Source organism: Macaca nemestrina, chromosome 16 (genome assembly GCF_043159975.1).
Source record: "Macaca nemestrina isolate mMacNem1 chromosome 16, mMacNem.hap1, whole genome shotgun sequence".
In the NCBI taxonomy this organism is placed as follows: Eukaryota; Metazoa; Chordata; class Mammalia; order Primates; family Cercopithecidae; genus Macaca; species Macaca nemestrina.
Window position 1 is genome coordinate 83,578,686 of NC_092140.1, and position 16,997 is coordinate 83,595,682.

General features: G+C 40.2%; 1 protein-coding gene across 13 annotated transcripts in view; it reads left to right on the plus strand.

The window, feature by feature from the left end:
* LOC105491716 (ecto-NOX disulfide-thiol exchanger 1) overlaps positions 1–16,997 on the plus strand; it is a 468,515-nt gene that overhangs the window by 389,751 nt on the left and 61,767 nt on the right. For all 13 annotated transcript variants that reach the window (XM_024796026.2, XM_011758342.2, XM_011758343.2 and 10 more), the window contains one exon: positions 13,135–13,242. In XM_024796026.2, the coding sequence (XP_024651794.1) occupies positions 13,135–13,242 (108 nt within the window). The remainder of the gene's footprint in view (positions 1–13,134; positions 13,243–16,997) is intronic.

The window sequence follows — 16,997 nt, forward strand, 5'->3', positions numbered from 1 at the left end:
TACATCAAAGCAACAGACCAAAAATTGCTTTTTAGGCAACTTCTACCAAACATTCAAGAAAAATAATACCAAGGGTAGGCGTGATGGCTCATGCCTGTTATCCCAGTGCTTTGGGAGGCTAAGGCAGGCAGATCACTTGAGCCCAGAAGTTTGAGACCAGTGTGGGTAAAATAGCAAAACTCTCTCTACAAAAAATTTAAAAATTAGCCTGGCATGGTGGCACATGCCTGTAGTCCCAGCTATTCGGGAGGATCATTGAGCCTAGGAGGTTGAGGCTGCAGTCGAGTCACTGCATTCCAGCCTGGACAACAGAGCAAGACCCTATCTCAAAAAAAAAGAGAAAAAGAATACCAATCTTTAACTAACTCATTCAAAGAACACAAAAGGAAGACACACTTTCCAACTAATTCATAAGGCTAGTATACTTAATACTGAAATAAAACAAGAACAGTTAAAAGTTAAAATCGAAAAATTATAGGCCAGGCTCAGTTATGAACAAAGATTTATAATTCCTTTAGAAAAGCAAAATTAATCTGGTATTTTATAAATCACCAAACTGGATTTATTCTAGGAATGCAAGGTTAGTTCAACATTTGAAAAATCTATCAATGTAATATATCTCATTAACAGGCAAAACCAGAATAATACAATCACTTTGATGGCCACCAAATATCCATTCATGATTTTAAATTAAAACAAGCAAAGAAAAATGAAGTTTTTAACAACTTAGAATAGAAAGGGACTTTCTTATCCTGATAAAGGTTATCCCCAGCAACTTCAGTGACAAAATGTGATTTTTTTTAACCTTCCCAGATTAATCCCAATATAATCTCTCTCAATCCTCATATAATCACTTGGACTAGAATGCAACTGATTTATGTCACTTGATTTATATCATGATTCACATTTTCAGATTGTCCCTGGAAGCAGAAAAAGATTGCTACATGAAGTCTAGTAGCAGACCCTAAAAATGTGGTCTTCCTATTCTTCACTTTTGAAAAATCATCAACACTAACCTTGGTGTTATCCCTCCCCTATTTCTACAGTGAAAACTTAAGTACCCATATATCACAAATGATCATCTTTTCTGTGCCATCACTGTGAGCAGCTGGACTTTCAGATGACTTCAGCAAAATTTGTGATTGGAAATTTTCACGGGTAAATGTCACATGCAATGTTAAAATGTATGCAATTGCCAACTGAGAGTAGGGGGATTGCTAAAGCTAGAGAAGCACTACATCACAGGCACATGGATATTGATAATAAGTGTGAAGTTGGGGCTCTAATTTCTCTTAATTTTCATATCTTGGAAGCCTTTTTTGCTGTTATTATTCATGGCCATGCTGACACCATTTATTGCAAAGGGTCTGACTAACTCAGTTCACTTCTTTAATGCTTTCTATATTTAATGTTTCTGAAGCAGAGAAGATTGGTTTAAGATAATTTTCTGCACTTTGGAATCTATGCAAGATGGTGTTGCTGTATTGTATTTTGCCAGATAGATTTCAGCAGCAGGTATTAAGAATATGTGGCACATTTCACAATGACAGTATTTGTTGAGGTTTTTGGCTGCTGCTGCTGCTGCTATTTTTATTATTATTTTTTTTTCCTTACAAGGAGTCTGAAGTTCAAAAACAGGACAAATCTGAGATAGTTCAGAGGTTCCGTAGTTGCTACAGGTGGTTGAAAGCCTATGGGGAAACTGTTCCTGTCTAATGCAGCCCTCACCTGTCTATCCAGGCCTTGACCTGGAGTAGGGAATAGGTGAAACTTGGAGACCTCCAAAGGTTCTAGTTACTCTGACACTACTAAATGTTGGGCTCCAGACCAGCCTAAATGTGTTTAAATAACATGGAGACTTTGAGGGAAGGAGCAAACTTCCTCTCCCTCTCACTTCCCTTAGTGATTGATGAATGTGCCATTTACATATCTGGTTCCAGAGCCACCTAAAGATTCAATGTGCTAAGTTCAGGGCTATTCTCTCTTTACCCTACCCCTAAATGTCTGATTCTCATAGTCATAAAAATGTTTACTTGTGTTAACAAAGAAAAATTGGGAATATTGTAATCATTGGATTAACTTCACTAAAGTTCTACAATTATCAAGAGTTAAGTAATATAGGTGATACAGACCTTGTAGATCCATAATAAAGTTTTCCATCCTTAGTCAGACATCTATGGCTGATGGATCAGACCTTCAGCTATATTTTCTCTCTTCACTGATCTGCAAAACAGGCTAGATCACTGCAACTCTCACCATTAAGATTCAACTAAAAGCTCTCTGGACTCCAATACATATTCTTACTCATAATCATTAAGGCAAAAGCTTCTTTCCTAAAACTGCAACCAAAGAGACTAGTGATGATGGTAGTATCTGTTGTTAATGATGCTAAAACAAGTTATTATTTGGTTCTCCAATGTAAACTGAATGAGGCCCAGATCGCTCTGCAAAAGGCACCTCCAAAGAGGGCCACGGGCCTTTGGTTACAAGTCACCCATAGGGGTTTTTCTAGCCGTAATCTCTGATCATGACTAGGTTATAAAATCTGTAAAGAAAGAATAAATTTCTGTTGGCCTTCAGGGCGTAGTGCAAGACCCAGCTGTTGAATCAGGTTCTTATTTGATTGAAGTAAATGGGCCAACCTGGCTGGAAAGCATGTTAATATTTTAAATTTCTACATTAAAAATTGTACACATGCCCAGAGGTTGGGTGATGAACACCTCACATAATTGCAAAAAACAAAAGTGATAAGAATAAATAAATCCAAGCAAATTGGATTATCATTTGCAGCAGAACTGCCAGCAAAGGCAAAGGACAGAATATCACTGATACATGTTCCTACTTCAGCAAGGTATTTGACACCCTCTCTTGTGAACTGCATGAATGGTGTTAATTCAAATTGGCTGGCCTATGTTTTAAACATGAGCTGGAGGAGGACACCCAGCATGGCTAGGCTGGGGCTGAACAATCGACCTTTCTCTCTGAATATTCATCCCCGGTACTGCCCACTCATATGACTTAAATGTCACTTCACCTTGTGGGTCTTAGTGTCTCCATTTTTGCAAAGAGGATAATGGCAGCACTTTCATTTAACTCAGTGGGCACCCTTTGCCCTTCAAGGAGCCTCACATACTTAACGCATGTTCTTTAGTCATACAGTATCCCACTGGTAAGCATTTTATATTTATTTAACATATGAAGAAAGTGAAAAAAGGGAACCTAAGATGACCCTGCAAATTACACTGTTAAGAAAATCATCTGTAGAAGAGAAAATAGATTTTAGAGCCTTCCAAACCACTTTTACATCCACCTTTACTCTGTTCTGTAGTCAAGAAATTCATCGATATCTTGCTTTGCAAATGATCAATAATTCATCATGCGACAGTTGTAAGGATAGAAGGCTTAGGGAAAAGAGGAGACCAGAGTAGTAAAGTAGCTTGTTCAAGCTTGCACAGCAAGCCGATAATAGAGCTAATCATGCTAGCCTTTGAAATGCCGACAAGCAGCTTCATTTTTGCCTTTTTGCCAGTCCTTGACCATATTTCTTTTCAGAATCATGTTGCCATATTGGGATATAGTATATCATAACTAGTAACTCCAGTGGATTATGGGAATGCCATGAAGCATCTGTCTTTCACACCAGTCCCTCCCAGGGGCACATTCAAGCAAAGGAAATGGTCTCTAAAATCTTGTCTGATGAAACAGTTCTCCCCAGCCCCCAGCCCAACAGGCCAAGGTCATGACTCTCCCCGTCTCAGGCACTGGCTGCCTGATAATTGTGTGCCTAGTGAAATTTAACACTCAGAGGATCCTTTTTTAAATATTTCCTCCTCTAAATTTAGACAACATTATTTTCATTAACTATCATAAAATGGAATGAATAATAATGGCCAAGAAAGAAATGCAGACTAAATTTTTTCTTCTTTTGAACTTCATGTATATTTATGTCAGTAAGAAAATAAAATAGTGTGATAAAAGGAAAAAATTGCAACTATCTCTTCAATAGTTTTCTTTACCTACCAGTTTGAACTTTGATTCTTGATTATAGTTAACATATTGCTGTATATAAATAATTGTCCAGTAAATCATAAGTATTAATAAAACCAAATGCAAAGGGCACAATTTAGACAAGTATTGTGTCTCTGATGTAACATTTTCTTGATTTGTCTTTTAGTTTTAAAGCTAGCAATCTATAAAGAAAAATTTCAATTTTAAAAATACTGAAACATAAACATATTTCACATACGAACTAAAATTTTCACTTGCCAACTAAAAATGTTTCATTGTTTTAAATTTTAAACATAAAAATTCTCAGAGTGGTGTTGTGGGATGAACGGAAGTAACTCAAGTTCTAGTTCATCGTCTTTACAAAACTGTGCTGTCATTGTTTATTTTGAATCTAGTATAGAAATGCAGAATATATGTAGTGCTACAGGAGGCTGGAGACACAGTAGCCAAAGCAAGCTCAAATCAGAACAAATGTGTGCAGCTAAGTCCATGTGTGAGAGAGAGCTGGGGCAGACTGTATAAAGCTAGAAATTTTCCAAATCACTTTCCACATAAAATGTTTGTTAAAAGGCAAGCAACAGAATATGCTGATTTGAAGATTACATACATATTATTAAATCAACAGGAATGGCAACAATTAGAATTAAGATCAGCAAAAGATTGCTGTGAGGAAGGACAGTTTTTCAATGATTTTGCTTAGAATTGCTGGTGCATAGTGATGACAGATGGATACACCTTTAGAATTATTATTGTTTTTACATTTTGTACAATTGTACCTGCTTAACTCCTATACCGCGGCAGGTAGCCCAGGCCCTGTCCTTGGTGCCCCACCACTTCCTGCAGACTCAGGCCCTCAAATCTGCGTCTCAGATGGCTTCCTGTGTTTTCTCAACCTCTCTGTGCCTCTTGAGGTCCTAAAAACCTCACTCCTCCCTTTGGAAATTTTTCATGGCTCAAAGATTCTTGGACTTTTTTCCTTTTCTCTGCAGCTGAGGAAATCCCACTGCATTCTAGGCCAGCCCTAGAACCTGGAAACATTTCAGCTCTAAGTCCTCGTTCTCTGGAGTTCCTCCATGCCCTGTCTTCCCCTAGAGAACACACAGCCTGTGCCCTCCCTTCACCCTTGCCCTGGGAGATACTGCTCGGATGTATGCACACGGTGTGCATCCTTCAGCTCGTGCCTTCCTCATTCCACAGGAATCCTTGCCAGGTCAGGGGCAGCAGGGTCCTTCATACCTCAGGCACCCCCATGAGAAGCCAGACCCTTGGAAACACTTGAGCTTTCTCACTCCTCTCCATAGCTGCCCCAGGCTCCCAGAGTAATAATAGGCATGACCCCAGGGATCACTGCCTTGACCTCTCAGAGATCAACCCAGGCAGGCCTGCACCTGGGCTGTGCGGTCTGGCTGACATTAGGATCTTAACAGCAGGGTCAGAGAACAGGGCCATTCTCCCACCATCTCCCAGCTATAAATGAAGCCTGATCTCATCACGAACAAGAGATTGCCTTTCTGCCTAGCAATGAGAATGGCATTTAAAATTCAATATCAGAAAAGATATTGACGAGATTAAAGGCCTAGAGGAATTGATTTATGAGGAAAGACCCAAGGAATTAAATATGTATAGCCTAGTGTAATAGGATATTAGGCTCTGAACACAATTTCATTTCTATGATCCAGCGTTCCTGTTATCAGTCATCTGAATGGTGGAGTTCTCTCCAAGAGATGTTTCTCCCCCAGGGGTCACCATGCCTGAGGCAGAGAGGGGGGCACCAGGGTTAATACACTGGCCATAGGCTTGGATACCCTCATACCTTAGTGTAAATCGAGTGCAGTTTCATCCCCAGGTGGAAGCAGATGACATTTTAAACCAGAATAGATCTTGAGTAGTCTTACCAGCCCATGTAACAAGAAAATTCAAGCTAGTTCAATTCCTTTTTTCCCAAGGAGAAAAGTGAGCATTGTAGATACCAGGTGGTAAATGATTGTCCTTCCCCGGAGACAGGTTCTCTCCTTTGTCAGAAACCCTGTTAGATGTGTTTGCCTTTAGGCAAAGCCTTGCTCTTAGGTTGTGATCATGTTCACTTGATTTTTTACATCTCAAACTTTCTCTAACAATCAGGCATTAGCTCAGGATTCAGTGTCAGATGGAAAACAAGCATAGGTAGAACCTCATCAGCGGGACCTACGGCTGACATTCCTAAAGAGTTCTGAAGTCGGTGAGAACCAAAACTTGATGGAGCAGTGGACGGTCTGGAGAGTCCTGGGGAGACATGAAGACATAGTAAGCTGTGGGTGGTGGGATGTAACAGGATCCCACCAAGAGAAAGGGGATGAAGGGGTGGATACTTCCATCTACAGTAGGACAGGGATCTGGCAGAGCTGGTCACGGGTGGAGTTCAGATTTCTGGCTGAAATACTGGGAAAAATCAGGTTGGCAACAGGGTACAGAGGCAGGATGGGGCAGGACACTCTCAGGGTATCACCACGTAGAGCAAATTGTAAAAGGACTGCTGGGATGAGATCATCAGACACAGTCACACCCACTATCGCCTTTGGTGAGAATTCCCTTTGGAAACCTCTGGGCCTCATTTCCTTAGGTGATATTCTACTATCCTTAAAGGATTATCCCACTGAGTAGGACGTCTGATTTATAGCAAAGTTATAGAGATGGAACAACAATTATTAAAACTGAACCAAAAGAGTAAAAACACATTGAATTTAAATTGATAACATTCTGTGAGTTCAACTATTTCCAGACTATTATCGTGAATATTCAGTGGCTCATTTCCAGTAAGCAGAATAAGTTGTGATTCAAGATGGATCCCCTGAGCTCATTTTCCTGACCCCTAAACTGATCCCCAGAAATCTCCTGGATTCCTATGGAAACCACACCAGTTATAGCCATTATAAGAGTACTTTGTACTGTCCTGACTTAGTTATCATGTACGTACAAGAATCTTTGTGACCCAGCATCTAGAGAAGAGGCTACTTAACTGTTGTTTCCTCTGTGTCCTTCACATTGCCCAGCCCCGTACCATGCACACAGCAGGAGTTCAGTGTTGACTAAAGGAATGAATGGATAAATATTAGCAGATTGTTTTAGAACTAAATGAAGAGCCAAGCACTGGGGAAATCCTGAAACAAGGAGAAGAAGAAATTGTGTGTGTGTGTGTGTGTGTGTGTGTTGGTGTCAGTCACTGTCTATATCTACCTTGTGACCTTGTGTTAGTTTACCTGACCCACCACCAACCTAAATTTAGGAAGGGTACTTCCTCTCTCCCACAGAAGTTCCCCTAACCCCACACTATCCTGCCAAAGATTCCTGAATTATCACAATCCTGAGTTTCAGCTTACAACGAGATGTGGCTGATGTGTTTCACATAGGGTATTTGCACTGTCATCTATCACTTTCATGGAACCAACCTTATATAATCTGTTACCTACATAAAAACTTCACCTTGGTAACAAAATTATACAATTTAAGAAAAAAGACAAGGAAGGGATTATTATTCTTAAAGGGACGTCAAATTTACCACACCGCTCACAGAAGTATACACAAAAGCATGTCTCTAACAAGCCTGGAGCCTGGCTCCTACGTGGAAATGATGACTGTTTAGATAGAAGTCGTTGCTAGGAGGATTTTACGTTTGGCATGTGCTGATTTCCATTCCAAATTCACAGCGCAGTGTGATTTCCAGGCTAGAAACCACGGGTTGAGGGAGGAAAATTGAGTAGTGCAAGTGGTGGGTCTCTCCCAGACAGCATGACCTTGGATACCTGACTTAACCTCTGTGTGCCCATGATTCTTCAACCTGTAAAAATGGAAATGTGACCTCACTTATTCTAGGTCTCCAAATAACATTTGTAATGCTCTTTGATGATACCATTAAATCAGTGGCCTGGAAATATCAAGATGTGTCAGGTACAGCATTTATTTACCTGCTTATGGTCTGCCCAAGTGTTTCCACTTGATTGGCATATGGATAATTGTCTAATCGGAACACACTCAATTGAAACCACCAAAGAATGTAATAGTGCATCTGTTTAACACCACACTCTCAAATGTTAAATTAAAATTATGCTGCCATCAGCCAATCCAACCAAGAGACTCTTCTGATTAAGTTCTAGCTGCTTATGAACTTCCATAATTGAGGCACTTTAGTACTTAAAAATTCAAACTAGAAAGAATATTATAGACACTCATACATTTCAAGTGAAAAAGACCTGAAAGGCTGACTTAAATGATCTAGTTGTGAACTACCTCCCTGTTTTTATAGGACCTCTAGTCAAATGAGTGGCAGTTTTGAATCATCGTTGTTTTGAAGATATAAATATTAGATTATGAGTTTATACCTTGAAAACAAAAGAGCGCATTAACTTTGTAGAATGCAGAAAACAGTCTAGGAGTGTTGATGTTATTTTTCTGATAGTGGTGATTTTGTGCTTATTGTGGTGAAACTTGAAGAATAAATTACATAATTATAAATTCATTGATTAGATTTCCTTAGCCTGTTGAGAAATATTTCTTTTCAGATTAAGAAGGATATCTGGAACTGCCAAGTAATGAATCAAAACGTCTTAAATGAAACTGCTCTTTTCCTCAAAAAGTTTTATATATCCCTATGTTTAGAACAATACATTAGTAGTTTATCGTTCCTCAGGTGGTTTTGTGGGGGGTTGTTTTTGTTTTGGTGGGTTTTTTTGTTGTTGTTCTTATTGCTGGATCATGGTTTAATCCCATAGAAGTGGGGAAACAAGAGCAAACATTCATTTATCCCTTCATTTATTCATTCAGCACCTATTATATATTCGAGGTAACCTAATCATTGACCTTAATATTGGCGAATGTAGTCTGGTTGGGGAGACAGATATGAAATATGGTATACCGTATTAAGTGCTTTGGGAGCAAGAAGGTAGATGAACTAACTTTGCTTCAGTGATTAGAGAACATTTTTATGGAGGAAGAACCCAAGGCTACCGCATTTCATAGTGTAGGTTCTGCCCTGGACAAGAGCAGCAGGCCAAAGGGGTAAGTGGGAATGAAATCAAGCCTCAAAGCCAGTGCCCAACCATCTGCCTGGTGAGGGATTGTGTCCACCTAGAGAGGATGGGGCTCTTTTCAATTTTACAAAGGCATCATCTGAGTTGATCTTGGGCCAAAAGCAGCATTTGAGGTGGTGCTTAAAGCATGAGTAGGAATCAGCCAGACAGAATTCTGAGTAGGAAACTTATCATAAGTCATGGAAGCAACTGGCATGTCTGGGGAACGATGAGTTTAGTGGTTTAGATTTTATCTGTAGGGGTTAGAGGATTTACAGTACTTTTAATCATGGGAGCACTTTAATTCATGGGAAGTCAGCTCTCTCAGGAGTGTCGGGTAAACGGCACGGAGAACAGGAAGAACCCAGAGGAGAGGAGATGGTAGCCTTCACTACGACAGCAAGGATGCGATGGAGGAAAGGTCAAGGAACCGGCAAAGAGGTTGTGAGAGTGATGAAAGGGCCAGCGTTGACTTCACGGTTTTAACTCTGGATGCCAGGGGAAGAGGTTTAGACTGGTTGGGGTGGGAAGGGTAGGTGCGCTAATGGGCACAGTTGGAAACACAGGAAGTGAAGGGTCTGGTAGGTAGTAAGAAAGAGGCAGAGGCTGTAAAGGCAGTCTTGTAAAGCACCAGCACATGTGATATGTAGTTAAAGTCATGGGTGTGAATAGGATCCCCTGGAGAGAGCATGTAGTGAGAAGAAAAGAACCTGGAATACTAGTTGGCAATTAGCAAGGCACCGGTGACTGTAGTGAGAGCAGTTTGAGTACAGTACTAGGGATTAAAGTCACATTATAGTAGAATGAAGATTAAATAAGCATTTCAGGATACAGTGGTTTTCATCCCCAGTTACACATCAGAATAATTACCTGTGAAGGTGTTTAAAAATGATCAGTGCCTGGGTCCCACCTCTCAATATTCTGGGTTAATTGGTCTTCTGTCAAGCCCAGAAATAAGTATTTTTTAAAAAATCTTCCCAGATAATATTAATGCAGAGTCAGAATTAAAAACCACTGCTCTTCACTGTTTTAAGGATTATAAATAAACCCCCATAGCTAGCAAGCATATAAGATGCTTATATTCACAGGGAATCAAAGAAGTATAAAATTTTTCAAAGATGAAGAATCTTGGTGTTCTATTAAACTGGCAACAATTAGAAAGCTAAACAATGCTTTTAGTGTTATTATTCAGTGGAGTACAGCAGCTCTTACACACCACTGACAGGCAGATAGACTGGCATGACCATCCCGGAGAGCAGCTTTGCCAAATTCACTCTTTGACCTAAGAGTTCTACCACTGGATACGCATCCCAGGGAAATCCTCCCATAGGGCCATAAGGGAACTTGCACTAGCATGGTCCATTGCAGGCTTGTATACAGCAGGAAGAACTGGGGTAATCTGAATGGCCTTCACTGTGAGAGTGGGTTGGGTAAAATTGGGTGGATGTACCCCATCAGAAGCATGGATTAGATACATAAAATAGTAACGTGTATATACCTGTGTAACAAACCTGCACATTCTGCACATATATCCCAGAACTTAAAGTATAATAAAAATAATAATAAATCAAGCTCAGTAAAATCTCAAGGGAATTTCAAAGTTTTCTTATGTATAGCACATTTTGGGACTAAAAAGGGAAAATCCATTAGGTTTTTTAATAAATTCATTTATTAAAAAAATAGTAACATGGATGGATCTTGGGAACATAATGCTAATTTAAAATATAGTAAACAATAGGAAACATATCACATAAAAATACACACAAAACAACGACAATATATGTTCTGGAAAAACACATTGAAATAAAAATCTAGACACTACATCATTGAAGTGATTGCCTACACATAAGAAGAAAAGGAAGCACTGATGAGAGGGAAGACGTTACATTTAAAAAGTGTGAATCCAAGAATGGATGAGATAAGAGGGAGACTAAAAGAAGAAGAGTGGTCAAGGGAAAGGGGTGGGTGTGTGTGTGTGTGTGTGTGTGTGTGTGTGTGTGTGTGTGTGTGTTTTAGTAGAAGGAAGAGTTGTAAGTGTGTGCATGAAATGAAGACTCCAATGCACTTCTCCCTCTTATTTATTCACAGTATTGGTAATAGCTGAGAGATGTGTCCAAGTAGTATTCCTTTCTTTGTTCTTCCCCAATCTGAAATTCATTTGATTTTTTCTCATTACTAAACCAGTGTGTGTTTGTTACAGATATATCAGAAAATTGACAAGCAAAACAGAAAGATCCATGAACCCACCCACCTAGAGACAGCGTCTAGATCCTTTCCTACGAATATGCTGCAAAGTTAAATTTTGTAACCTGAATGTATTTTTTGCTGAGCAGTGCTTTTTGAGCTTCTGTGTATTAGAAGACATTTGTGCAACTTCATTTTAAAGAACTGCATAATGTCTGATAATACAGATACACCATTATTAATGTCCACCTCCCTTCTTCTGGACATCAGTTATATTTGGTTTTGCCACCTCAAGCGCTGCAGTAAGCAAACATAAGCTACCTACCTTTGAAGACAACTTCCTATCTTTCATTTGGCTCATTTTTCAAAAGAGATTTAAGGATTGGATTTGAAATTGTCTCATAAAGTAAAATCCACTCAGCATTATCCAAGTCAGGGCACCAGTTCCCTTTGGAACTGTTCTGGGGCCAGTCAGGAATGTGAATGAAGGAACAGAGCCATTCCCCACTGTCTAGACACAATGTAGGTACTTGTCACTATGCCAAAGTGCAATATAGGCTCCTTGGTTTCTGTACTTTAATCAATGATGCACAATTAAATCCCATACATTGTTAAGTGAGAGAATGTGGAATGTGTACATTACCTCACATGTGATTGATTATTTCATGAGCAGGTGGTAAAATAGGATGCACTGAGCTTTTAGAAAATTGCAAGAAATCACTGTTTATGCTACAGGACCAAAGTAGGTTCTTACAGCAGTTAGCAGAACAAGCAAGCCCAAGGGAAAGCGCGGTGTGTTTTTCTGAGTATTTCCTACCCTGCAAGATTCCCCCAAACCAGTAGTTTTGGAGATTTAATGTAATCCTTCCAGTTGGTAGGTTTAAGCCTGAGAAATCCAGTGCCAGTGTTTCTCCAGGCTTTGATGGTTAGGAACTGGCCAGGCAGCTCTGCAGCCGCTTGTCAAGGCCCTGAAGACGTAGCCTGGCTGTTGGAGACAGGTCTCTTCATGGCAGGAATCCACTAACATTTCCAGATCATTAGTACAGCAGTTGTTATGCACGGTAGCAGAAGAAATGCACTTCTGTCTCTTCGAACTAGTCCTTTGTTGTCAAGAAGCTTTGAATAGTCAGAGCTGTTTCCAGGGCCTGGTTTGCAGCTCTTGAATGTATTCTCCGGCCTATGTATATATTAACACATCAACAGGTCCCAAAGAATTCGCACTGCACAGCACTGTGCTTTTGGCAGACAAGGAAAAGCCTTCACATGAGTTACAGTTGATAGGGCAAGGGATGCTCAGGGCTTACAAAAATCCCTTCAGTGGCCCTGCTTAAAAATAGCAGTGTAGGCCATAGCTTAGTGTTTTGACAGTTTATATCAGCAGTTTTCTCGGCTGATATATTGATTGCAGTTTGGACTTCAGTCCTGCTGATCTAATAAAACATCACCGTCATAACAGAGAAAGCAAAAGGATCTTCTGTGGTCCCAGACACTTGGCAAAGTAGCTTTATAGAGTTTCTGTAAAGCTAGCTTTACTGCAATATGTAAAATGAAGCAACACTGGACAAGTTGACTATATTGTAATTTTTTCGTCTGTCAATGTAATGTATTAGCACTATCCTATATATTTTTACAAATAGGCATTTGCTCAAAGGAATATAATGATGCCTTCACAAATATGAAAATGAGTTTTGTGCATCATTATCACAAACAACCTAACAGTGTGTCAAAACTGCAATGCCCCTGATACTTAGTGTGGAAACACACGAGGTCAACTGAGGTCTGAATTAAGCTTCAAGACATGTAAACATCTTCTACTGATAATTCTGAATGGATATTGTGGATATTTTTAAATCACCTGGCCTTCGACCCTACTTATGCTAAATATCCTTTAATTTCACAGCAATTGCTAACTATCCAGGAGGAGTTAAACAACAAAAAGTCAGAACTGGAACAAGCGAAGGAAGAGCAGTCCCATACGCAAGCATTATTAAAAGTCCTGCAGGAACAAGTAAGTGAATGAAACAGCTCCGATTTAAGAATCAGTCCAAACACCCCAATGCCTGCCTGCCTCGTGCATCACCCGTGCAAACATTTACGAAGGTAATCTGCAGTACAGTTAGCCTGAACCCTGTCAAACCTCCTAGCAGCTCTGCTGTATGGAATTTATAACCTCATTTCCAGCATCGCTGTCCTCACTCCTGTACCTGTTTAGATTGCCCAAGCCTGCCAGTGTTGTGTGAAAGTTTCTTCCAGAAGACAACCAAATTTTGATAAAAGTTTCAAAATACTGGCAATGAGGTATGTTTCAAAGTAAGCAGCTGGTTTCCTCTTAAGTCTAACAGTGAGGAAAATGAGTTTAGCATAACCCATGAGACTCCTGCAGACACATGAACAAGGACTGATTCATAGCAACATTTAAAAACTATCCTCCTTGTGCATCAGGGTACTTATCTAACCGTGGTGAGCAACAGACCTTTTATATGAAGTTTGTAAATCTGATCATTTCCTTGTGGTTTTCTTTGATACAAAAGTGTGGCGTGACATTGGTAAGTGGATTGGAAAGTATTGTCTTACAGCAGGGTAAGATGGAGTACGCGGCAGGCAGCAGAGGGAAATCTAAGCCCACTATCTACATGAGAGGAACCAGGAGAGCTCTTGAAATGCCTTCCTATTTCTGGCCTTCACTTGCTGCCAACAATGTATGAATGGTAATTTGAAGGAAAAAAATTGCATACAGTAACCCCAACCCTCTGTGGGTAATCAAATGAGATTGTTTTAAATTTTTCACTGACACATCAAGGTTATTCATTGTATAAATAACCTTACACGGTATATATAACTTCAAAGGTGACATTTGAGAAAATATAAAGTCAGCTCTATGTCACTTTGTGAGTGATTTTTGATTTTATTTAATGGTTTGGGGCCCAGAAATATCTTTTTAGTTATTTTCTCCTAAAGGTATGATTGATTTGTGAGAGAAAAGTACAGATATTAGTTTATAAACTTTTATAGCTTTGGAAGAAAATACTTTATAAAACTAATAGTTATCTTCATGTGATGAATATAGATTCAGTAACTTGTACTGAGGCTGACGCTGTATGATTTCAGATATAAGAGATTGAAGTGAAAAATCTAGTTGACTGAATTCACAATGACCTGCAGTTGAGGAGACCTGAAATCACTGTCCTTTCCACTGTTATATTATGAAAAGACTCCCAGCAAAGTGGAACTGAGTTGGTCCAAATTTGCTCCAAATCAACTAACATAGCTCTGAGCTTTTGTTTTCTGCTCTCTCACCCCAATTTTTTTTCTTTTAGATAGCTTTGACCGGACTGGGGAGGGGTGAATTTCTCTTTTCTCTAAATGACTCAAATCCTTGATCTTGAAGTCCAAACCCTAGTCATAAAAATAGATTCTGAGTTTTGCAGAAAGTATTGATATATCTTGTGATGCCATGCATTTTTAAAGAGAAGAGCACACACAGGTATGGGTGAAACATCACACTTCCCTCTTCATTATTTAAAAAACAGAGAACATGAAGAAGATTCGAAAGAGCTAAAATCAGTAAAGACCTAGAAAATACAATTGAGAAGGAAGAATTTTAAATCTGAAATATTAATTAAAATGGGATAGCTCTTTCCAAGCAAAGATACCAAGAATCTTTAAGCCTGAGACACCAAATGTATGTGGGTGCTGGTGCCATTACCAAGCTGTTTGTCCAAGAGCCCCTCCCCTGCTACCCCTTGGTGGTTCTTGCAAAAGGGGCCATGCAGTGTACAGGTTCTTTCCATGCCCCTGCACCCACACACAGATGTGCACTGACGGCACCTCGCACCTCCACTGACCACGGCCTTTGAGGCTGTCTTTGGATTTGTGTAGAGTAACTCCATGTGTAAACAGTTTCAGTGCCCACATAGATGTGGCCTAAACAAATGGACACACGCAGGGAAAGATACACCCTTCTCTGCAGACTTGGAATGTTGCTATTCACACAATTGCCTCGTGCTGGGAATCCTGACAGGCAAGGACAGATCCTGAGGGCAGACCTTTCCCACCCTCAGGCCCCAGCCCCTCCAGGGAAGGCCAGGCTACCCGCTACGCTCTCAGTCTTCCCATGTGCGAAGATGCAGCTTTTCTGGGCCCCTCCAGGCCCCACTGACTCCTGCCTCTCATCTCCTTTACAATGAGGATAGCTTCCTACCTCTGGAGCTTGTTCACAAACCTCAGTTTCATCAGACAAGATGTGCAGCCCTACCTGGGGGAGAGGAGCAGCTAACGGAGAGAAGAAGAGGGGGCAGAGAGGAGAACAAAGCAGCAGCTGTCCTGGAGCTGCAGCTGGAGGAAGGAGAGGGGCGGGCTGCAGCGGGGAGGGGTTTCCTCCGTGGTTCTGGCCACAGAGCACAGCAGGGTGAACAATGCCAGGAGACAGGGAGTGAGGGGAGAGGAAACAGGAGCAGAATAAAGCAAGGGCAGAGTTAGATGACATCATGGAATGGGAAGAATGGAGTTTATTTAAAAGGGAGGAGAGCAACTGGCACATCATGTTGGTAAACACGTAAAGGTGGAACAGACATTCATACAATAGCCCTTTACTTCTGCTGAAAAAGAACAAGACCTTCTGAGCTAACCCCACTCAAACTCATGGGAGCACCAGCTACAGGACCTAAGGTGGGATGAGCAGAGGGGTTGATGAAGAGGAAGACGAGGGGATACCTCAATAAGAAACACTCAGCTAGGAAAAGAGCGAGGCGATTTTTAAAAAGTCCTTTTGTGTCCTGTGATAATAGATAGTATTCCTATCACTGTGGCACACCTCTGCCTTGTCATATATGCCATACATCGCCCATGCTCCCCTGTGTCTGTCGTTGTGTAGAAACATCAATGATGTTGCCCTAAAGAACAGTGGGCAGACTTTCTTCTTAATTGGGAGTGATACGGAAATGAGTCAAAGAGGCTTGTGCATAATCAACTACCCGATCCTCAGTGTCTTCATGTTCCCATTCCTTTGGCAAAACCCCTCCTTTGGCATGGAGTGGGTAGGGTTTTTTGCTGGGAGTTTAATACTGGCCTTCAAAAACTGAAGAAGCTTTCATTTTAATATGCACAAGTAGCCAGAAGGAACCAATGTTCTGAAGCAAACACATTGGTGGTATATGTGCATTGATTTTCTTTCAAATCTTAAGTATTTTTTCCTGCCATGAATACTTTGTATTAGGCATAAACAAGATAATGAAGGAGATGCTGCTTCCTAAATCAGGAAAAAATACTGGCAAAACCGTTTCAAGACATCTCACCCTCTTCCTTTGCTGTCTGATACTAAATATCTGTTTTGAGTCAGGCTGGGATAAAATGACAATTAAAGGTTTCCTGAAACCTCCTGATAACTGATTACTCCTAAGCCTCTGAGAAAAAGAAGTGTTTTCAAATATTCACTGTTAAAAATTTCATTTGAGAAATATCGTTTCTTCTAATGCTTCTGTGGCCAAGGAGATGTCATCCAAACTCTTTCTCTACCAAAGAAGCAACCGTCTTTAGTCCTCCAGAGATGTCAGTCATTCAAATATATTCTCAAGGAGGACATGTCTAACACAGTAGCATGTTAAAAGCAGCTGAAAATGTATCATTCACGAATAATCGTTAATATAACATCATTTTGCTGGTGGCAACTTGCAAACACTGCAGGGTTTAAATTAATAGCAATCCAACTAGGAAATGAAATCATTTATTATTCTTAAGAACCGATTTTATACATTTTATGCCTAT